The following is a 24,595-nucleotide window of genomic DNA, read 5'->3' as shown; positions in this document are numbered from 1 at the left end:
CATTAAAATGACGAATGAGACTGAAACACAAATACATTGTCATTGACAATTTCATCGTAGATTCAATTTACATACGCAATTTTATTTTTCTTCATCATTGTTTAAACATTTTTTACGTGACAAGATTTTATAAGGCAGAAAAAATAAAAGATTCCGAAATGCTTTTTTGTTTTTTAAGTAAACCTTTTTACTTGTTTGCTTCGTACTGCGTGTCTACACAGAAAACGTGAAAATCTTTATATAAAATTCCAATACCTCTTATGTAAAGGTAGTAATATTTCTTGAATTTGAATAAGAACGCAACAGAGAGAAGATGCATTTTAAAAATGTTACGAAAGAACGCTTGCACGATATTGTGGGATGTCCATAATATATGGTAAGGATAAAAATGCCCCTTTAGCTAAGTGTCATTTTTACAATCGTAAACAAAAGACCACTTCAAATGTAAGGAGATGGGTCCAATTCGACAATTTTAGGTCAATTTGGTGATCAACGTTACTCCCTAAGGAATTTCGGTTTTCTTCGCGGTAGTACCGCGGTAGCCGTGTAGTTCTATGTATTGATTTTTTATGCACGAGGTGCAGGTACGATGCACGATGTACGATGCACGATGTACGATGCCCGATGTACGATGCATACGAAAGCAGGCAAAGTTCTAAGGCATTCTGACAAACGGTAAAAGAAAATGTCACTTATCACCAACTCCTAATCTTTAAATCTTCTAAATATGGGAAGAGGCCCGTCTGCCCGGTATTTTCATCATATTGATGAAAATGCTGATTTTATCGTAATAGAGTTTCTCAAAAACATTTTAATTAAGTATACAGCATCCATTAAAGTTTGAGTTGTGTGTCCATTTAGTGACTTAATTGAACGACCTCAAAGGGTATGAAATACTCTATTTTGAAAAAAATAAAGTGCCCAAAGCCGCGTCGTCCGTGGCCCAAATTGAATGTCTGCGGAATGTTTTTCTAATTAACTTTTTAATTAAAAACGAAGAATTCGTTACCAATGGATTTAAAGGACATTGGAGTTAAACAAAAAACGCTTTTTAACTAAAAATGTAGGTAACTGAAAATTTAAAATGTGTGAATTACTTTTTACAATGTTAACGTTTTCAATTAAAAGCGATTGTATACAGGTTTTTTTGAATATTTTTTAGTAATGGAACATGAAATAAAAACTTTTGTTAAAAGACGTCAATATACTCTGCCATTATTAGCAATTATTGATTTTGAACTTAAAATGGAATAGCTTTCAGAAACAGTCTCAAAAATATATACGTTATACAAGTTTAACATGGTCACCCTACACAAGACAGTTTACTTGATGCGGAAATATTGTTAGCACAGGTATTCCGGGATTCTGCCGGACAATGGAACGTAAATTATATCATGCCTAAACTGTTCACGAATTTTTCTCTATTTTTATTCCGGTGGCATTTTATTTCTAGCTGTTCATCATTTTGTACTGAATTTAGAAGTGGAATGTGTTTAAGAATATTTGGAAAGAATATAATATTTAAATTTTTTTGATCTGTTGAAAAGAAGCAGAATAAGTTTCAGTGTATTATGAAATCATTGAAAGATTTTTGTACCGACCCTGGCCACAGCCAAAGCACTTAGGAAAGGAAAAGTGTGGACAAAATAATAATTAGCCCACTGATATAATAAAAAGAACAAAAAAAGATGTGTATCTTAGTACTTTTAATTTAGTTGATAGTCCAATATCAGTCTAAAAAGGCATTTAGCACTATTTGTTCTCGATCAAATTTCAATACAGGTACTCTCATTCTTCAATATAAAATAATTTCGTTTTTATTATCAAAACAGATTTTATTCATAGTTTTATTATGGCCTACAATAATTCTGACCGAATACATTTTCATCACGATTGTCTATGATTTTAGAAAATTAATAATTTTGACGTTTGTTTATTCTATATTTGTCCAGGTTTTTACAAAATATAAAGTATACAGCTAATTTCTGATATAATTATTAAATGTTATTATTTACTTTGCTTAATTAATTTTTGCGTTCTGTAACACCAAAAACCATGCCGAAACTTATAAGTAAAAGCCACTGTAGTGTTGTTTCCAGCGCCTTTTTTCCGCGAAGATGGTACGCTGGTGAGAGCCATTGTAAGCCCGCCTCCGCTAAGCCAGCCGCGTCAAAGAAGAATATCGACCCTCGGCGGGTGTTCAAAGTGTATCGGTATGGAGGGATATTAACTAAGGAAGTACCAAAGATGCAGTCTTACGAAATCGACATCAGCAAATGTGGCCCGATGGTCCTCGACGTCATGACGAAGATTAAAGACATGGACCCAACGTTTACCTACCGAAGATCTTGCAGAGAAGGTATCTGTGGTTCGTGCGCCGTCTGCCTGCAGGGACACAACTGCCTCGCCTGCATCACCGCGATCCCCAAGGTGAAGACCATCACGCTCCACCCGTTGCCGCACATGTACGTCGTCAGAGACCTGGTGGTGGACATGACACATTTCCTCGCACAGTACAGCACGATCCGACCGTATCTCGTGCGGAAGGCCAACTTGCCTTTGGGAGTGACCCAGTTTGCCCAGAGTCACAATGACATGCATAAGCTAGTGGGCTTGTACGAGTGCGTGTTGTGCTCATGTTGCGCTACCGCCTGCCCCAGTTACTGGTGGAACGGGCGGCGATTCCTGGGACCGGCCTCTCTTCTCCACGCCTACAGGTGGGTGATAGACAGTAGGGACGACGACCATGACAAGCGGCTGCACGAGCTCCGAGACGACTTCAAAGCGTTCAGATGCCATACAATCATGAACTGCACCCTCGCCTGTCCCAAAGGCCTGAACCCAGGACTGGCCATAGCGAAGCTAAAGAGGCTTATCACTGGACTCGATAAAAAGCCAGCACCAGAAATAGATCCTCTTAAGTTCTCAGGAGGTGGTGGAGGATTGGCAACGTGCATAAGGAGGCAGAGCAGCAAAAAGAAGTGTTGAGGTTTGAATATTTTTCAAGACTGATTTTAATAATAAAGAAATGTTTAACGATTTTTTTAATACATTGTTTAATTTATCCTGTGTTTTAATAACAGCCCAGCTTCTTTCTCATCTGTTGTAGGAACAGTAGATACGCGGTTACTGACCTTTCAAGATTGATTGCCTTTTTATGTGCTAACTTTTAAATTCAATGAAACTTTTATTCAGAAAAGACGAACGCTTATATAGCTATATCTATCTGAAACTAAACAGCACCAAAACCGATCAAACAGCCTTCCAAACAAACTCAGGATCGGAAAAACTTAGATTAGGTTAGCACTGACGGGGAAACATTTATCTCTGAGGATTACGCACGCGACACATACCTACACTAGGTGTTCAATGGCAGAGTAGACTAAGTTGTGTGCCTCCAGAGAATTGCCAAACGAGACATTCTTGGCACATTGGCATACTACAGACATAGAACAGTAAGACCAGTCGCAACGGCTGTAGTTTCCAAGAAGGAAATGGACTTCTGGATATTTTACTTTCTCAAGATTTGCATAAATGATTTATAGACGCTAAAAGGCAGAAAGTAAGTTAGAAACATCAACCATACAATTTTATTTTACTTTTGCCAACAAAAATATATGACCAACTTCAAAAAAAATACTGACCTAAACCTGATAAAATTTTGAAACGATCTAATTAAGGCTATTTCACGTTAAATAATAGAGAATTAACAGAATCTGTCAGTCCAGCAGAACCAGTCCGAAGCTCGTATAAGAAGCCCAAAAAAAAGGACAACCAAATTAAGAACCTTATGCTTTTGAAATCATTTGAAAAGAAAAAGCCTAAGGACGTAAGAAAACCAGTACTTAACCTTCTGCTTGACATTTTAAATACATCCTCTAAACGACAAAGAAAAGCTCTCCTCAGTGATTGATGTCTCAGCCAGCATCCGTCTTCATTGCGGCCGCTGTCGCAGACGCCAATTATTGGTGCCGTGATATTAATAGCCACCTATTGGATTACCGTCTGACGAATAGTGGCTGTTTCTTAGAGATAATATACTGACGTTTTAGCGGCTATATATTTAGAGCCTATTGCGGTGGTGGTGCAAGGCGGGAGGTATTATTTATATATGTCATTGTTATAGGTTAAGGCTTTCGAAGTCTAGGGATTGTGTTCTTGTGTTAAATGTCTGAAGATATTGTTGGATATCTTACATAGGTGTACTAGAAGAAGTTATAGTAATTAAGAACAAGTCGAGTGCAATGAATATTTGTGGGCTAAAAATAAGTAAATGAAAATACGTCCGTTACAAGCGTTGTTGGAAATACGTCATATGTAAAAATATCAACCGTCATATAATCACGGTTCATAAGATACAGCTCGTTAACTGACAAATGGACAACTAAACCTCAATAAAAGTATATCGTACTTAGCAGACATTTTCCAAACTTCCCAAGTTATAAAACACGAAGAAAATATCCGCTATGCAGAATAAGGAACAACAAGAATCTAATATCATATCCCTCATACAGCTTTCACCCACAAAATAGAAGCAAATAAAAAAAGAACATCGCAAACCCTAATGGATTAAAACTACACAAGCATAAATACAGATCGCAAGGGCGCCGGGGCGAATGATTTATGAAATCTTGCCGAGACCCTAATTAATCCTCCGTTAACCTGGATGCGAAAGGTGTTTCTCGTTCGTGAGTAATTACGACACGCCAAGCAAATTAGTAACCTAACCAACGTTTTAAAAGTCGCACTGGATTAAATGGACTCCGGAGAGGAAAATATTGTGTTTGGATTAAGTTATGTAGAGCTGTGAGATTTACTCGTAGTATGGCTGGTATTTGTGTGTTTGTGGAGATGTAGTAAAACTGGTTGGGAATCGACTTACAATTTTGTATTCAACCCTCCATGGATGCAGGAGTATAACCGTGTGTGTGTGTATTCGTGTCTGCAAGAATGGAGCTCTTGGACGTTAAATAGTTGAAATACTACTACTTGTTCATAAATATGTTTGTCGAATTAAGTCAAGGATGGCCGCTGTGTAATGGTTTACTAAATATTTTTTCACGACTTAAGCGCATAACTCAAGAATGCATGAACCAATTCGGCATTTCTCTTTGTGTGTTCCTTAAGGTCCACGGATGGTTTTAGTACTTAAAAAAATATATTTTATGGGAGGGTGGAATGGAGGGGGATGTAACTACCGCGAGCTAAAAACTGATGTTCAACCGGACGCGACGGAATCGCCGGCATTAGCTAATATACACACTAAACTACAGCTACGGTAGCAGACAAATTCTATATTTTGTAGTAAACTATCGTAGGGATGATTCATCACACCGTCGCACCAAGGCGCCAGCTCATGATAAAGGACCCCGGTTGGGTCTGAATCTAGTAGAGCTAACCCGACAAATACGAAGCAATATTTAATAATACATATATAATGCTCTATAATTAATTTCATCTGAAAGTGTTTCTTCCCAGTTCTTTTTCGTAGGAATGAAGTTTTGGAACAGTGCACCTAGAGTCATTACTATAAAGTTTTAAAAGTCCCTTAAGCATAGACTACTTTTGATTTTGTCCACAAACTCCAAAGAACAAATTATTCCCCTAAAAAACTCACTGCATTTTCCACTTAATTTCTGGTCTCGAACTCCGAAACTGTGGCGAAGCCGTCAACTCAAAGTTTAATTATAGTTTCCTCGTTTAATTGGTAGCCGTTATATTGACGGGCCCTTTCACAACTTTGATTTGTGTTTCAAAACTCAATAGGTACTTGTCAAGGCGTCCATCTATGTATAACAAGAACGCCTCATTTGCCTCAACTGTCTTTGAATTTTGAGCACCGTCTGTTGCTAAGTTTCCGGATGTATTAACTTTTGGTTCCATCTTGCTTTGTTGGAGATTCGAGAGGGAGTTTAAATCTGACCGTCTGGGGCGCTTGTGACAGATTAAAATAGTGTATCAATTTTGAGGTTATGAATAGATTTGAAGGAAACAGAGAAAATATTTTTTATGAGTAAATACATACGGTAAATTTTATCTTGTTTATCAAAATTACAAGCAATATGATTACAATTAAGAAATTACCAAAATGCAAAATTGTTCATAGAGACCACTGATAAACGGTTAAAGAAAACATCGTGAGGAAAACTCGAATCAAAATATTGAAATCTGAAATCACCAATCACCAGTGAGCTAGCGTGGTGATCAATGCTCAAACCTTCCCAGTGCAAGTGGGATGTTTATATTTGGTATATTTTCGTACATTATGCCTTCCTATTTTAAGTTTACTTTTGATATTAAATGTCACTCAGAATCAGAAGAAAAACCAATGTACCCTAAATGTTTGTGCTCAACATATCTTTCAGCAAATACCTTATTTATTTGTAGAAAACATTTATTCTCTCTCTGAATTTCTTTGCACTATCAATATCATTAGAGCCAGCTTAGGACTGTTAGTGATGGCTAATAGCTATATTTCAGTCGTACTCAAACATTGCTTAAGTGTTTGTTTCAATGCAATTTCATTTTCAATATATTAAACAAATAGTATATTTGTTTTTCTCCTTATATGGCTGTTGTTCATACATCTTAAAAAATCATCCCAAAGGCTGGGATGATGATTTGTTTTCATCTCAGTATATTTTTTGAATGCTATTAAAATTTGATGAAATCGTTGTTGCTGTTGTAGCTTTGTAGTTAGAGCTGTCACGTCCAGCTAAGTACCAGGTGTCGAATTCGACCCCGAGGCACGCAACTGCTTTAGGAAATGTTGCGTGCGTTTTAAAAATAAATATCACAGCTTCCGTGTTTCGAAGCGTGTAAAACAGTGGACCAGCCTTTGATCTCTCCTGTCGTGTCAGATTGCCGTCCTCGAGCTATGGGATCTGAGAGTGCCCCTTAAAGTGATTGGGTAGTGGAATAACTTTAACAGTATTTACATATATATAATTAGGATAATGTAGAGCTAGAACATTTGTTTGCCTATTTTGGTAGAGAATGCTTCAGGTATCTTCAGGTATTAAGCTCGCAATTGTAAATTCTTCATGTATAAAAAGTGTAAATAAATGGCGCATATCTTTGCGCTTTGTTTTTACCTGACTACCTCAAAAGGAAAGAAACGATAGGTATTTTTTCACTGCTTACTTACTTATTGAATTGATTTTAAGAACATGTTACAAATCATACTGCTTATTTACTGTCATCCGAGAACACTAAGCTTACGCATAACCTTGCATGTTACAAAACTGACACACTTACCTATTTTTGAATTCGTTCGCGTAAAAGAAGCACGAAACTAGATCACATACACATCTTTCCTACCTGAAAATATTTCAGTCACACACACAATGCACGAGGGATTAAAATACTCTGAGTTCTAGCAATCTAGCCTTCTATATCATTTCTAAGATATTTCTAGTTCTCGCTATACCTGTTCCAATTCCCGGAATATCGGAACAAATGGAGAGAATTAGGTCGAGATCCACTGAAAGACCTCTTGCTTAATATAATGCATTTTTGCTCCACATGCAAAGAATATGTAATAGCGACGAGTATGAATAAATGCTTATTTTATTCATAGGCACATGTTTAGAACCTTCTTTGTATGGTTTAATAAAGAAAATTGAGTGATGTTCTCGTACATGTTTTATGGTTTTTTTGGGTTCCGTAAGCAAGGGTAGGTAAATATAAATGGAACCGTAGGACTCCGCTGTGTGGCTGGTCGTCTCTCACAAGGCTGTACCTCACGTGCAAATAATAAAATAAATAGATTTAAAATTTCTAAATACCCACGTTTTTAAATGTCACTCCATTCAGATTTTATCAAATCGGTTTTTACAGTAGGTAGTAAATTGCAGTGTCATCGGGTTTGAAGCTATGTAGGTAAGTGCCTCAAAATTGAGCTGCAAAAATCCAAACGACAAACAAACAAACAAGAAAGTGAGATAAAATCGTGGCAAAAAAAATGACCTTCAGCCTATTTGTATTGAGTCCTCAGTGTTGCAAGCCCGATTCGCACTTTGCCTTCTTATTTTGTATTTTCTTGCATCAACTTGACGTTTCTGATTTAGGAGATAGCATAGGTACAACATTTTCATACAACAAGGTTTTACTCACGATGTGCATATTTTCCCAGTCCCATTTGACGGTTGCTAGAGAACCTTACATCACTTAATAATATCAAATGAATGAAGAAATTCAAATGTATAGGAATGACATTAGTCTTCGACAAGTGACGTGACTTCGACTTATCAGTTATTACTTCGGAGCGAGCCAATAGTGTAAGAGCTCGGAGAAATGAAACTTGTCTACAGACTTGGTCTATTTTCTGCAAAACGATATACATTTTCGGCTCACGTACTCTGTAATTTGTAAACAACGTACGGGAACCTCGAGCGGGTCGATGGAGGCGGTATATTCGACTGCACGGATAGCTGAGTGGTTGAGGTCACTACACCAAACCCACCGAACACGATGTGTCGCGGGTTCGATCCCCGCGTAGGACAAGCATTTGTGTGATCCAAGAACGCTTGTTCTGAGTCTGAGGACTTTGTGCATATGATTTGTAAGTTTGTAAAACCCCCTGCGACACAAGGATTAAAATACTTACGGGAGTAGTTTAAAAATGAAAGATAGATCTTCTGGACAACATTACAATAAAAATAAAAGGAAAGAACTTACATAGTAATTTTTAACTGAATTTTCCTATTCAAACTTCATCTATAAAACTTCTATACAAACATATTTACTTGTAACTACATTTTCCTTCCATATTTCAGAACAGTTAAATTTCATAGTGCTTGTACATTTCTCTCGGTATTGCATGCAAATCCCCAATCTCCCATATCAGTTTTCTAAAGCCGCCAGCGAGAGTTCGTGCCTCGAAAAATGTACGGCTACCTACTGTGAATGATGCCGAGTTAAAAATTAAATTTGATCTGGGAAATGTTGTGGGAATACTTTTTGAAGTTACATTGTGACTGTTGGAAGAAATTCTCTGGTTTTAGGATTATGGAATCACCTACAATCAATTTAGCAAAACTACTTAATGCCATCATCATCATCAGCCTATAGTCGTCCATTGCTGGACATAGGCCTCTCCAATTGCACACCATCGAAATCTATCTTCTGCTGCTCGCATCCAACTCTTACCAGCTCTCTTGCGCAGACCATCACTCCACCGTGCCTGAGGACGTCTTACTCTACGCTTATTACTATATTCATTTGAAGTCACCAAAGAAATTCAGGAGTCTTTGCAAGACAGTTCATAAGTAATCAGTAAGAGTGTGGCACTACCCCCTCCCCCCGACTTACTAATCGAAGTGATCAAGAATGATTAATACACAGATTACATTTATGAACTTTGCATCCAAAATCAGCTCTGCAGAAAAACAAAAAGAAATTGTTGTTATTATACCGGCGGCAACCGGACTGAACTATCATTGAATCATCAAGATATTAAACCTGGTGACAGACGGACGGTCTCACAGTCCGTTTTTAGATACGAATTATTTAAAAGATCCTCTTAATGAATATACCTTCTCCATAAAATACCCTCATGGCTCATTTCCTACCTCCACAAGTTACACTAGCTCTGAAACATTGTGCTTTTAGTTGATTACGATACCGAAAGTTTTAGGATCTCGAAACTGGTAATAGATGTTTCACAAATAAACTTCAATAGAATCACAGTGTAACTGTTTCGCATTTATATCATTGATGTGTAATTTACAGTACATTTCCCTCGTTGGTAAATGATCTATATGAATTTTGAAACTTCTTCCTTAGAAGTCAGAGGTGCATGTCTTTGTTCACGTGATTTGTATGTTTGTGAAACCCCCCGCGACACAAAGATTTAAATTCCTTAGAGCGGGAGTCAAAAAAATAAGGTGAGTGTAGTATCTAATGATTATTAGACGATTAGTATAGCAACTAATAAATAGCATAGAATTAATCTAACTGAATTTTACAATACCAAGAAATTTTAATGCTAATCTATCTCTTCTATCACCTTTGTGCTAAATTGGACATTTGAAAAATCATCAAGCCCATACATTTTCTGATTATATAAAGAAGCTGCGGTTCCACAATGTCAATGTTGTTTTCTTTTGGAGAAACCTCAAACATCTTCTTTCACGATATTTTCCTTCGCCATTTCCAGGAAGTGATAATTACTTAGGAAAGCGCTCGTACATTCGAAAACACATTAGCGAGTGCTGGTATTTCAACCAACAAATTTAATTGAGCAGTCCAACGGCCATCACACAATCACACATTAGGAAAAAAATTATAAAACCACTAGCTGTTGCCCGCGACTTCGTCCCCGTGGGAAGAAGATTATTATTTATGATTTATACCTGCCATATTTTTTTCACATTTTCCATTGTATCTTCGCTCCTATTAGTCGCAGCGTAATGGTTTATAGCCTAAAGCCGTCCTCGATGAATGGTCTATTCGACACAAAAAGATTTTTTCAATTTGGACCAGTAGTTCTTGAGATTAGCGCGGTCAAACAAACAAACAAACTCTTCAGCTTTATATATTAGTATAGATAATAAACTCTCCCAATTATGATAAAGTTGATGAAAAGACACAACAATTAAAACAGCCCAACAAAAACCGCACGGTATTAACACAAAAACGCGTATATACAGAGTTTTACATTGAGAAGGGTCGTAGTTTCACGGATCGCCGGTTTGATCCGGATTTATCGATAGCCCTGTCAGCCAGGATAAAGTCTGCCTGTTTGCCGATTACAGGAAACGATAGCGTTTCTTTACGTAAGTCACTTAAGCTTTATATTATCTTCGATCTATCATTTTCCCTGCGTTGGCGACGGAATATAATAGAGTGTTTCGATAAAAAGAAGTTTACCTGTATTATGAAATAGCGCGGGATTTTTGCTGTTGTGAGAAAGAGATGGCGCTACGTGCTGTGTAGAGCATTGTCTCTCTCCCACGGGGATTACAGTCTTGAGTTCATATTTCACGGTACAGGCTCCAAAATCACTTAGGGCAAAAAATCCTGATCATACAATACATAATCTGCAATTTCCTTTCTTAAAACGTTTAGATGTAAACCATACATCATGCTTTAACGTCTTTTATTTGGCATCGCTACTCTGCCGCATTTCTGCTACCGATAGCCCAATGAAAACATTTCTGTTGGACGTTAAAATCCTCTAAAATTGGAATTGAAACCTATACCGACCCCGACGAGTATTTTAAGCTGTTAGAGTCGGGGCATCTGAAAAAAAAAACGGTTAAGTGCGAGTCTGGCTGGTGCGAAGGGTTGCGCTTTATTGTTTGAAAATATGGTCAAGTGCGAGTCGCGCTTGAGACATTGAGGGTTTAGTAGAAAAGTTTAAGGTAAACAAATTGGCATTAAAAACACCCTCATAAAGTTTTTTACCATAGTAGTCATTGCTTAACTCTGATTTTTGTTTTTCCTTACAATACATATTTGTGAATCGTGCTAAGAATTGTAAAACGACTTCTGCAGTAAGGAATTTAATCCTTGTATCGCGGGGGATTTACAAACATACAACTCACATGCACAAAGACACCCTAACTGAGCTCGTGGCTAAGCTTTAACTGCATAAGTGGATCTATCACAGGCAACGCTTGACGCGGTTGGTCCGGAGATGGTTGACCATCTTTGTCATAACGAGTCCCTCCGTGTAGCTATCATTGTCCACGAGATATATAGGAACCAGATGGATGGATGGCCCGTTCGTACTGATCCCTAAAAACCGTGACACGACAGCGTCACTATATTTAATTTGCATTCGTGAGTGCAGGGTTAAATATTTGTACCCGTATGGTATTCTGCGGTGTGTTACATCACCGCGTATAGAACGGGTTTAGATGTGTCAATACTGTATTGAATTTCTATTTGGTTAGACATTGAATGCTACGAAATAATTGCGTTAGTTTGTGAAAATACAGTACTCTGTATTATTGCAATACTCTTTTGTGTAATAGGTATGTTTATTTTGCGTCAAAAGCGATAACAACATACTTAGTGCGTGGAGTCCTTATGTGCCCGCTTCTTCTTCGTAATGTGGAAATTAAAATAGGAAGGGACACTTTTTTTGTGCAAAATTGCGCTTGCCTATTACAGATATACTACGCGCATACGTTCGAGTGTCACACTCACTCTGTTAAACACGGTCTCTGGGAGTCTTTGTGCATGTGACTTGAATGTTTGTGAAACCCCGGCGAAACAAGGCTTAATTCATTACGGCAAGTGTCGTTCCATTTAGAAAACATGCTTTATAACAGAAAAAGTTAGACATATAAATTTTCTTTCCATTTTTGGAAGAAAACTATTAAATATTCGATTAAATTGTAAATTGTCAACAGAAAACTCGATAGCGACTAGACGAACAGCCTTCTTTAAACGGAGTACTACCTCCTTGAAATAAGACTCTTTGACTTGTTAAAGCGCGACGCCGCTCTACGCAATGTCTCTACTAGTGGTTATAGGTTGATGGTTTAGGTGTGGGACTCACACAAAAATAGCTGGACACCATGAGCTAAACGATGCAAGTAGACACTTGCTGGCACAGGCTGGCTTAGATTGATGTGGTACTTTCCTCTAGGTCTACATTATACATATTTATATTCGCATTTGAACTTTCAAAGTGACCGCGGCTTCTGAGTTTTTTGGTATTTCGACTCAAGGTAGTCAGATAGGAAATGTCGATACCAGCGTTCACAAAAAAAACACACGTAAAAGTCATGATACATCCTACTTACAGAATAAACAATTTCATTGTACCTACTTACTTTAAAAGTTAGTCTTCAGATCCTAGTTCCAGATACATTCCACTTTTGTTTCATGTTCCCCAACTGGCTAGCACTATTCATTACGAACGAAATGGATACAAATGGTACAAAGCTTCGATGAAAATTTATTAACCGTGTGTTGCCAGCCTAATCAATTGATAGCTTCGTTTATATTTGGAAGCATTAGGCTTTGGAACGAACCGTGAAATATTGTGGGGACTATAGGCGACACAGTTTGGCAATTGGTAAGCTAGGGTTGAATTTACTTTCATATATAGATAGAACGGGGTGAATATAGGTGATTTGGGTTGAATAGAAACATTGGGATTTTTATAATTGTTTATTTAATAATTGAAAACGGAAGAAAATTATCCTTTGTCTAGCAGTGGACCTTATGTTGAATTTATTTAATAACTATTACTTAACGCGTATTTTGGCATAGATTTTTTAAGTTTAAAAGAAAAGTACTTTTGCGTATGTTAGGTATATGACCCATTTTTTTTTATATTCACCGTTTGCATCTCTACTTACATACTTTTATGTTTTAAGCGTCAGTTAGATTGTAGCAATAAAAACCAGAAAATAATATTTTTTGATGAATACTCGAAAATTTTGTCCCTTCCGAAGATCGTGTCATTTTTTTTCCGAATGACCATTTCTTTAAGTCTTCATAACAGAATCATACATATACTTTAGTTTCAGGACTAGAAGAATAGATACCAAAACCAATACAATCACTCAAACGAGGAAAGAAACATCGATATTCCGCAATAATTCACTTCCTAATCCAAACGTAGTGTCTGGAATGATCTATGGAACATAAACTCGTCACTGAAATGGGCACAACGCGTCACGCCTTGCACGCTAGTCCGAATTGTGTCCCTAGAGAAATTCCGGCTGGAATCCACTCTGGTAGACGTGACTACATAGTGAGGGACAAAGAAATGTTATTACGTCACTTTCAGACGAGAAATAGGTGACGTAATGAGTGCTGTGAAATGTCATTCCATTTTGTTGAATCGTTTTATGAAGTTGTTTAATATATCGGATATAAGCAAAGAAATTGTTATAATCCACAGAACAAATAAAGGAGTTATAATCCAATGAAAATTAAGTATCTAAGTTCAAAAAGTTACATTATTTTTTTGCTTTGCTTGAAATAGCTGTCGTTGTAAGTATACTGCAATAATTTAACTCACCCAAGAGTTAACTGAAAATTAAAAAAAAAACACAAATTGACGTCACGCATGTCATTTTGAAAGCAACAAATATAAGCCAAATTAAAAGAAAACATTTGATACGCTTTTAAACAAACAAAACACGAAAAATCGCTTAGACGCAATTTTCACAAAATGTTTAATATTTTATCCTTTTGGGAATTTATTTACCTATTTTTTTGCCGGCTTATTAAATCTGTTCATTTGAATCTGAAAAATACTGTTTTTAACATGTGTTCAAAGTGATTAATAAAAAGGTAACATGCAATTTTTAATTACTTATTAATTTAAAACACCTTTTAATAATAAAAAACATCGTGAAGTATAATTAATTAAAATTTAATATTATTAATATCCCCCGATTATACCCCACGTGGCAAATTAATAATCATAGATTTGCAGAATTCAAAAGGAGATGAAGTAATTGGTTCTCTCCCGACTCCCTTGACAGCTAGACTCCATATCCCATTTTTCCATCGTCAATCACCCCCCACAACTTTTAAACGGTGCCCTCTCGCACAAGATTCATCTATAATACAAAACAAACTAATTGAAATCTTATAACACTCCTCTTTTTTAAACGGGGCATAAAAAACATTAACCTCTATTTCTGAACAGATGTTAAATCTAAAAAGAAAACTGTGATTGGTTAGCAAGAACCTAATTTTAATAACCAATCACAGCATTTGAAATAAAATTTGACAGATAACCTACCACACTTTTTAAACTTACTTTTTAAATATTGAAATGAAACGACTTTTACGGATTTTATCGCGGTTTAATTTTTGGTTTTAGTTCCCGACGTTTCGACACCTTTGCAGGTATCATGGTCACGGGCAGACTGCCCGTGACCATGATATGCCAAAAATTAAACCGCGATAAAATCCGTAAAAGTCGTTTCATTTCAATTACTTTTTAAATCTTCAAACAAGGTCTAAGTTTAAGAACAATGCTGAGAAATCAAGACAGACATCAATTATTTTAAAAAATAAAGGGTGGACCAAAGCAACAGGTATATTGAAATCCAACCTAATATTTACTGCAAACAAGATTAGGTATACCGTATTACCGTTCGCATCCAAATCTGGTTTTATACCTACATCCTCCGATCTCCACAAGCGTGGGCTGTGTGTGGGTGTTAAGTCAATATTTTTTTAACTGAAAGGTTTGCTTGCCCGCGAATCGGAATTGGGTCAAATGTTCTCGTATCGCGTATGTCTATGGATAAATGAAAAGTGTTTCGATACGTGCATATTGCCATATTCAAGGGTTTGGTCTAGGGGTGGTCATTAAAGCTAGCCCACAGAGAGCGTTTTCGTCAGATGCTCAAACCTGCCGAGCTGAGCCGAGCCTGTACAAAAAGAGGCCTATGCCCAATAGTAAGACAAGTATTATATATTGTAGCTATATTATTAATATTACACGTTTTTGGGGTATAAGACTCTGGGTTAATACAAAACAAATATTAATATCGCGTTGAAATATATAGATATTATCTTCAGATAACTCAACATAGTACGCAAACTTTAAATATTATTCAAACTATTGCAACTTTGAAACTTTTGATAAAATGAATTTGAATGGTTTTAGCACTATACTAATATTATAAAGAGGCAAGATTTGATTGTTTGTTTGACACTAATAGGCTTCGAAACTACTGGACCGATTCGAAAAATTCTTTCACTGTTGATGACATATATTATCCCCATACCCCCAAACATAGGCTATAATTTATTTTAAATAATATTAGGGTTCCGTAAGAAAATTGCGATAATGTAACCAAAGGTGTAAAATCGAAAACCTATTTCTGCGTACGCTGCTAATACTATTGACAATAGAACAAAATTATGTACTACGGGTTTGTTTACCACGCGGACGAAGTCGCGGGCAACTGCTAGTAATGAAACAAACTGGTTCAATAATGATAATAAAAATTAAAGAAACTGATACCGAAAGATTATAGCGCCATCTATGTTCCGCATTAAAAACTTAGCAGAAGATGTAGGAAGCGCCATCTATGGATATGTTTAGAAACATCATTTAGACATAGATAACAAATTATTACCGTTTAAATAGTCACTATTTTTCAACTTCAATTTCATTGTTTATTTCATTTTTTTGAAATATAAGAGCTTATAAAGTATTTATAAGGTTACGATTAATTTTTCCTAAATGCGTTTAGTTATTTTGTTGGTAGCCTTGTCAGAAATAGAAGGTTGGTATGTTGGTATCTCGTTTTAGTGCTGTTCCGATGTCGATATTTGAATTTCGATAAGATTATTAACAATATGTGGATTAATGGATTTATAACACTACATAGAAATATATATATGTATTTATTTAGAGAGTACAGTATTGGTTTAGATGTATTATAGTTTAAATCTAAATCTAAATAGCAGATATTACAGAACACAATAAGTACAAGATATTTCTCTACATTGAGAGTAAGTCGATTCATGGGATTGCTCTTAAACGCAGTTAAGATTTTGAATAATAATAATCATTTTTTGATCGACATTATAATTTAATACGACACTAACCCTAGACGACGATTCGGTTTACGACTGCGTAAATCTATTGATCTCAGGTGCCCAATGATTTATCTGCAATTGGGCGTATGCAGCTGCAGTTCACTGGCCTTGCTCACCGAGGAAGATACATGATATTCACTCGAAATATGATAAAACTGTAAGATTATTTTAACTATTTACCTATATTTTTAGTTTGATTGACCGTATTCTCATTTTTATTTTATGTCTAGAAATTCAGGATATCCTACCTTGGCGGGGAGAAGAAGTCCGGCTTCGCATCAGAGGGGTGCTGACACCTAGCGCAACGAAAAATGGACATGGTGACATGTCCAAGGATCAGGTAGGAGGTTTTATTTAAACCCAAATTAGCGTTGCGCAACCTTACACTAAGCTTTATTAACATAAAGTCCTACATGTACAAGGCTAATAGCGACTGCTTCATATTTTTTTACTTTTTATGTGGACTAGGCCTACTGGGGAAACCACTATAAAAAAAACGCACCAAGTGTTCTACCTCAGGGGTGGTGTGGAAAAGAACGCTTCATATCAAATTCTCTGGTTTAAATAAACAATTGAAAATTTCCGTTTTGATATTTTTAACCTGACCTTTAATGTTTCTCATGCACCGCTCCTCATCTCTGAGTAACATTCATAATTATGGGAGCTTCAATAGGAGACTGACCGACAGACTGACACTAGTTTTTAATATTGTTCATATATAAATTGTTTCACGTTCAAAAGTGGCATATCCTGGTCTAATTGAAATAATGAATTTGACTTTAATTAAAAAAATATAGTACCTCTCGTCACGTAGTTAATTCGGAGAGTTTTTAAGCTTTCATGCATTACTGAGAGCCTAGGGACATCACTCGCATTTTTGATATCTTTCATAAAATTATTTTAGGATACTGGCATGGTTTATATTTTTTTAATATTTTGAAATTCGACTTTTTCTTGTCATTCTAAATGCAAACAAGTGAACATTACAACACTATAGAGGCGTGACGGTTGGCCGATAAGACATAACGCCATTTTGAATTGGTGAATGCCAATTGTCATCATTATTTTAATGGTTTCAATCTCACTCATCGCATTGACGCATTCATTTGGGTACAATTAATAATAGTGTCCTGTCCTGTCTCGAGTCGAAGTTACTTATTACTAATTTGTAAGTAAAATAAGCTTTTGAAGTTACAACTTGAATCTGCAAAATATTTTTGTAAAATTTATTACTGACACGTTGATTATTTTCTGCAAGGTTATCAAGTAAAAATGGAGTGGACGAACTTGAAGACTATGGAAACGTGCAACTACGCAGTTGTTCGAAATCGCAAGATGGGTGCAGTTACGTAAGATTCGCTGTTGCTGCTGTGCAGATGGGTTAGAACTTTAGAAGACTGGGAGTCGAGAATGGACGATATTACTTGAGGATATCGGCGAAAGGTATAATAGCGGCCAATAGAACGAAGCATAACTGACTCGTCTCAGTTTGGCTTTGTTCACCACATTTCATATGCATTCCCATTACCCAGTAATCGTAATTTCATTATCTATTGAAATTATGACCATTTTATTCGATAAATTGTATTTTTAATTACCTTCATTAAAAAATGAAGACCAAGGTAAGTATATGCTGGGTTTTTGGAATGCATATTGTGACATTCACTATGTAGGTTAGAAATAGGGCATTCTTAGGACTTATGAACAAGTGATCATCACCGTGTACTTGGAATTTCTATGCAGCTCATAACTGCAGTTTGGAACAATGTTGAGTGGATTATGCCTATTGGGGACACCACTATAAAAAAAACGCACCTTGTGCTCTACCTCATGGGTGGTGTGGAAATGGGCACCAGCTGTTACAGTGGACCTAATTGCAAGATATCAATGCTCAACAATGCAAAGGCTTCATCAACAACTTCATTCATCTTAATGAAAGAATTGATTTGTAATAAAACATTTACTTAATTAACTGTCTTTAATTTTTATGTGTGCAGTTTTGTCTTTTAGCTTTTGTGCAGCATGGCCTACCAAGTTCTTACAGACTTGAAGAAATCAATATAGAAAATGTCTGGAACATTCCATGGGTAGGTATTTATTTTAACAAGAAATATCTAGAATATTCTTAATCAATAATGAAGATAAGGTTGCCCATTTTAAACATCAATAACTGACTTAGGTTTGAAAATAGGGATTCCGTTTCATAAAATAAAACTAAAGAAATATCTAAAATCATTTACTTTGTTGCACTTGCTGACAGGTATAAACAAACATATTGCTAAAATCATATACTGTAGAATATAACAACAAATAATACTCAGAATATCAGTGATTAAATGGCGGGATGACTGTCAGTTGTCACCAGTTATCAGCCCTTATGTAGATGTGGTAATTTAAAATGTTACATAATGCAATATACTAATAAAGAATCAAAAAGCATCAGATGCTAATAGTTTGGAGCAAAAAGATAATGCTCACCTCTTATAACCTAGATTTTAATTACATGATTACAACTAACAATGTACACTGCAACATTATGATGAATCACAAAAAACTTGTTAAAAGGTCTGAAATATATTTTTAAAAGTGACCATGGTATACTTTTGTATTTTATAGTGTTCCTGTGATTATTATTAGAATTAGGTTTTCATCACAAACATGATGGAATAGGAATGGGAAAGGTTTACTGTAATTTAGTCTAGTCATCGTAATCTATTTGTTTATTCTAAAAAACCATAACACGAACAATGTTTGTCTCTTGTTTACCCCGCATTTCCAATTCCTCCGTTCGATTACGAGAAAAAGAAACAAATTAATACATTCTAGAATCATCCAATCAAAGGTCCCTTTCCTTGGGAAAATTACGTGCAATCTTAAGTAGACATTGAACTATTACATACCATCTATTTGTGTTAAAATTATTAGGCTATTGTAATGTATGATGCTGTATTGGTAATTTACTAAAATTTGCCTAAAAACTGGCAGCTCCCTGTACAAATGTATAATCTATTGCGAGTCATATTGGTACTACAGATAAATGTATCACTATTGTATCATGCCTTATAACATAACAGTGGTAATAGGTACCTAAAAGATACAGAACTCTGAATAAATTAACTAGACGAGCAGTAATTAGCGATTATTTAATCTTGTATAAATCAAATAAGCTTCTACAAAGAATATTTATAATTACAAGTCGATTACGGTATATAAGTCCACGGTAAATGTTATATTTTCCTTAAAAATTACATATTGAATAGAATAATCCTTAAACATTATAAAGCTGTCATATTGGTGTTTTCATCCAATACTAAGTTCCTACTTTGCACATATGTTGTCCTTATAATAATTAAAATTATTTATTAATACAAATTTTCAGATCGGTACGTAGGCAGTAAATATTTTTTTTTATAATAATTATAGTGAGACTGATTCATTATTAAATGATGTAACGGTTTCGTTCGACTCGCGATCCCGCCGCGTCAGATTATGATTAAGGACTCCGGTTGGGTCCGCAATTAGTCGGGCATCCCCGATAAATACGCGTGAGTAAACCGTTACATCATTTAATAGTAAGTAAACTTGCCTTTTTACTTAATACGTGCTTAATGACACGTAAAAAACTTATATTTTTTTACAAAACATTTATTACATGATTAATCAGATATATAAGAAATTAAAAGATTTCTGAAACTACATAGCAACGTATACACTAGGACACCAGTTGCGACACAAAGTTTAATATCGTGATGTGTGGCCGACGTAAGTTGCCCGTTCGGATATAGATAAAAATAATATTAGAGCGAGATCAAAGTATACATGCACGCCGTATGAGACAAAGACGGCAATAGTTTGTAGCTCTTTCACAACGTACCAATTTACATTTGCCGCATTGTAGATGTCTTGACTTTACAACTTTCATTGGCATGGAAAATGTATTTGAATATAAATTAAAGTATTTAACTTACTCTAATACATCCAATCTCATATTATGTTCAGTGTGTAACACTGAATAATAATAAAATACGTGATAGCATTGTTCACATTATGCTTAGTTTTAACTATTCCAGCAATATTATCGTATGATATGGAAAATTTTCAAATGTGCTCATTTATTCCAATTTTTTCCTTCATATATTACAAAAAATATTAGTGCAGGCATGGATTCGAACCTAAGGCCTTCGATTTGGCAGTCAAACGGTCAAACCACTGGGCTAGCATTCGATTTACCTACTGGAAAAGTTTAAACGGGGCACAAATCTGTATCACTTTTCACTTATATATTCACAACTACACTTAAAATTGTCCAGTTTATTGTGACCTAACATTCAGTCATATATTTACAGAGGCGGAATATACTGCCAGTGCCAAGAATGCTTGGGTTCGGGCTTCGGCCCGTTCAGTGATTCTCAAATATTGTTCATATCGAATAGCACTTGAGCGATCGTTCGCGACGCCTCGACGCTGCTCAGCGCGATCGTCGCTAGGTGCGCCTCGTATGAACGGAGTTGTCTGGAGAAGATGAGAGTTATTTAATTATTGTTTTAATGTCAGAGGGTAAAAACGGAACCCTGTATTAAATGTACTTTTTTATTTATTTATGTACACACAACATACAAAGAGAAATATAAAAACAATTTTTTTGATTTAAAACTGATCCCTATTACTGAGTGAGGCTAAGCTGCCTCTCCGTCAGTCTATAACCAGGCTGTATCTCGTGAAACTTGTTTGGTGGACAGTTTAAATTTTCACTGATGATGTATTTCTGCTCTCATTCGTGAATGGACGTGTGATATCCAACGCGGGGTTCGAACCAGCGACACATCGAGCACGGTACACTAAACTATTTGTATAGTGTATTATGTAAATTATATTCTTTATTTCTCTTTTTTGTTGTTTAATTTATTTTGCATGGGGGATATTCTTACCTCCTTCCAGTATTCGAGTAGATAACAATATTCCTCAATATAAGAGCTGCAGTCAACCTTATACTTTTAGTAACTGGACCCTCATTCTCATCCTGCAAGGCAAATAATATTAAAACACATGTTTATATGTTTGGATAATAATTCTCATGAATATGTTGGTGTGATTCTATTAGCGTCAAAGCACAGCAGGGCTTATAATTCATGCATGAATAGTTGGAAACATTGACAGGGACAATCACAAAAACACAGAAAGTTAAAGGGGTCTTAATAATGATTTAAGGAAAAAAATAAAGTATTAAATTAAGTTTGAGACGATGAATAAATAATTCAGTGTTTTAAAATATAAGTCAAATACAGTACACAAAAACAACTATTGGAAAAACAACAAAACAATATACTAGAACAAACAAATAACAGCTAATAAGTGCAAAAAAAAAACAAATACATTTATACAAAGCATACAGACAAACGAACTACAATCATATAAGTGTATTTTGAGAGTTAAACCTGTATTGACAACTTATGTGAACAATCAAGCACTCAATACAATTGTAGGCATAACAAAATACTATTAAAACAACTTTTGTAAGACAGATTCAATAATATTTCATAAAGAGTATTTATAGGGACCGCCTAGTATTGAACGTTAGAACAAACCAGTATCAGGATTCCGCTATCAACTATGGCCGATGATTGAAAGGAAATTGAATTAAACCGGCACTATTCAAAATAATTTCAAATTTATTTTAATTGCCAGCTCCGTACTGAATTTCCAAGGTTTGGCAAAATGCCAAAGGTTTGAAAAAAGTGACAAATTGTATACAGTTTGAATTCATTCATGGGCCATCGTAAATAGCAGAATTTGGGCCTAGAGTCCTTAAATAAGCAGATGGCGACCGAGTCGACTAGCGCCCTCACAACGATCCCGATAACTACGCGTAAATAAATCGTTTTAAAAATAAATGTTTCTAATAATTCTAAAAACTTAACAACACACACACACACACACACACACTAATGCAATAAAAAACAAAACTAGCCACAAATAGAGACAAACCCAATAGACAAACATAGACTAATACTAAATGTGATATAAGTGAATCTTATGGCCCGTTTCTTTATATTTGTGTCATGCCGTTATCTTTAACCTATTTCTAATTATCCAATTTATGAGAACTATGATATTCTCTTCTAAGAACTCCAAAGGTAAATTAAAATAAATGTGTTTTTTAAAAAGTCTATACAGTTAGCCTGTGTGCAGATTTATATTGTTTCATTAGACTATAATATGGAAAAATATGATATGGATAAAACTATCATAAAATGTGCTTTTCGTATATATCTTGTATTATAATCAATTACACATATATTTCGGAAATTAACTCCATTTTTTCTAAACGGGCCATAACCAGCTATTGCCTACTAGTTCAACATAACACAAAAAGAAAACGATACACAACACACAAGCGAACTATTGTGGTTAGTGAAGTCTCACCAGTTGTTCCGGCGTGCGACTGAGTTCGGCCCTGTGCTGCACGTGCACAAACACACAGACACGTTAGTGACGTCACACGGTACACGCAGCGTGACACTATTAGTGGTTGTGAGTGATCGAGGTAAACTAACTTGGGATCTATTTTGTTTGAGTTTAAGTTGATTTTTGGGTGACCAAGTTAGTATCCCTTTTGATTGTAATGACGGGCATGAACGTAATTATTTTAATGACATCTATTCATATTTTTTTTCTATTTTTTTATTCAATATACAAAGTGCATAAAATAATGATAAAATTAAATGAAACTTCAAGTAATGGTAGAAAGTTGACAAATGATAAATGTATGAAATAAAACTGCAACAGCCCAAATTAAATGGCAGGGGAATGGCACAATTAAATTTATATAAAAATGCAAATACAGCATTAAAACTCGGTTGTCTCTAAAATGTAGAGGAATTACTCCCGAAACTGGGTTTCTGGATGTTGATTCGGTTCTCGAACCAGTCCTACAATGGTACTATCGAACCAAACCAAGATCCGATACTATTAGCGTCATCGTTAGCTCCTGATTGAGCGTAATTCCAACTCGTGCCACTGCATGAATTAGCGCTAGTGTCGAGTTCTAGAATACCAACTCAATCTCAATTCCATTGAAATAGAACTCGATTACGACGAAAGACAGTAAATTTCTCATATAGAATCGGTTATTCTGAAATATGGTCAAGTTTACCATTTCCATTCAATACAGACATCATTTTAAAGACAACCAGGCCTAACTCTTTTTTTTAATCCCAGATGTATCCGCAACATTATAATGAAAAAAAATCGCGAATGTTTATAAAAGTAGGATTTAATGAAACATGACTTACCATAAGCTCTCTTGGGTTGAACATATCTTGTGCGTGTTTATTGAGAGCGGCGAGAGCGGCGTTGGGTGGATAGCCTAGTGTTACCGGCTTACCGTCCGAGCCTTCAGCGGCTGCGTGCCGTCGGGAATTGTATATCGCTTTTAGAGCCTGAAATACGACAGTTTTCTTAAAGAATTTTGGGATGTGGGAGCAGGAATTTTGGTAGGAATGGTGTGTTTTTTAACTTGGTTTCTGAGATGACCAACAGGTAGACCTGTTGGCCGACCCGGGTATCGTTAGAGTGATACAGCTGAGGCGGACCTTCGGGCGTTTCATGCCGATGACTGGCGAGTAGTGGCCACGGATGGGATAAAGTGGAATTAGCATAACGTCAAAAGCACAAAATGTCAAAAGAGCGCAGAACCTCAAAAGCATTGTAATTGTTTAACATTGTTATTAATATCTAAACGGTTGAGTCAACGGAGTAAGTAAGTATACAAAGTATTCATACATGTACGGTGCAATGTTTGTCTGTGAGATGGTTGAGTAGCGCGAAGGTCTTCCGCGGCACCCGGTCGCAGTCCAGCCACATGCAGGGCGCCTCGCCGCCCGCCGCGCCCGGGCAGTGCGCGCGGGCCGCGTGCGAGAACACCTCCGACGCGCATGTGAATGTTCTGGGGATATCGTGATTATGAAAATATGCTTATTGTGATAACTACGGGAGGAAATATTATGTAGTTAATAATGTAAGCCGTGACGAAGAATTATTCAGTCAGTAAGCCGTCAGG

The 24,595-nt window shown here is 36.0% G+C and overlaps 2 protein-coding genes and 1 long non-coding RNA gene across 12 annotated transcripts in view; 2 read left to right on the top strand and 1 right to left on the bottom strand.

Annotated features, from left to right (window-relative positions):
* Positions 1 to 1,962: 1,962 nt before the first annotated feature.
* On the top strand, positions 1,963 to 3,048 carry LOC113500096 (succinate dehydrogenase [ubiquinone] iron-sulfur subunit-like). Its single transcript, XM_026880772.1, has one exon. The coding sequence runs from the start codon at positions 2,056 to 2,058 to the stop codon at positions 2,986 to 2,988; it is 933 nt and encodes a 310-aa protein (XP_026736573.1). The 5' UTR covers positions 1,963 to 2,055; the 3' UTR covers positions 2,989 to 3,048.
* Positions 3,049 to 16,609: 13,561 nt separating this feature from the next.
* Positions 16,610 to 18,065, top strand: LOC113499901. The gene is made up of 3 exons (XR_003401153.1): positions 16,610 to 16,693; positions 16,767 to 17,704; positions 17,795 to 18,065. It is a non-coding gene; the product is annotated as an uncharacterized LOC113499901 (long non-coding RNA).
* A 1,970-nt stretch (positions 18,066 to 20,035) lies between these two features.
* Positions 20,036 to 24,595, bottom strand: part of LOC113499900 (AT-rich interactive domain-containing protein 2) — a 28,349-nt gene continuing 23,789 nt past the window's right edge. For 9 of the 10 annotated variants that reach the window (XM_026880490.1, XM_026880500.1, XM_026880491.1 and 6 more), the window contains 5 exons: positions 24,319 to 24,481; positions 23,829 to 23,975; positions 22,960 to 22,995; positions 21,465 to 21,556; positions 20,036 to 21,048 (listed from right to left, as the gene is read on the bottom strand). In XM_026880490.1, the coding sequence (XP_026736291.1) occupies positions 20,946 to 21,048; positions 21,465 to 21,556; positions 22,960 to 22,995; positions 23,829 to 23,975; positions 24,319 to 24,481 (541 nt within the window). In that variant the 3' untranslated portion in view covers positions 20,036 to 20,945. The remainder of the gene's footprint in view (positions 21,049 to 21,464; positions 21,557 to 22,959; positions 22,996 to 23,828; positions 23,976 to 24,318; positions 24,482 to 24,595) is intronic. The other variant, XM_026880499.1, reaches the window with a different exon arrangement.

Source organism: Trichoplusia ni, chromosome 13 (genome assembly GCF_003590095.1).
Source record: "Trichoplusia ni isolate ovarian cell line Hi5 chromosome 13, tn1, whole genome shotgun sequence".
Classification (NCBI taxonomy): domain Eukaryota; kingdom Metazoa; phylum Arthropoda; class Insecta; order Lepidoptera; family Noctuidae; genus Trichoplusia; species Trichoplusia ni.
The sequence above is the reverse complement of the archived record's forward strand: the minus strand, read 5'-3'. Positions and strand labels throughout refer to the sequence as shown.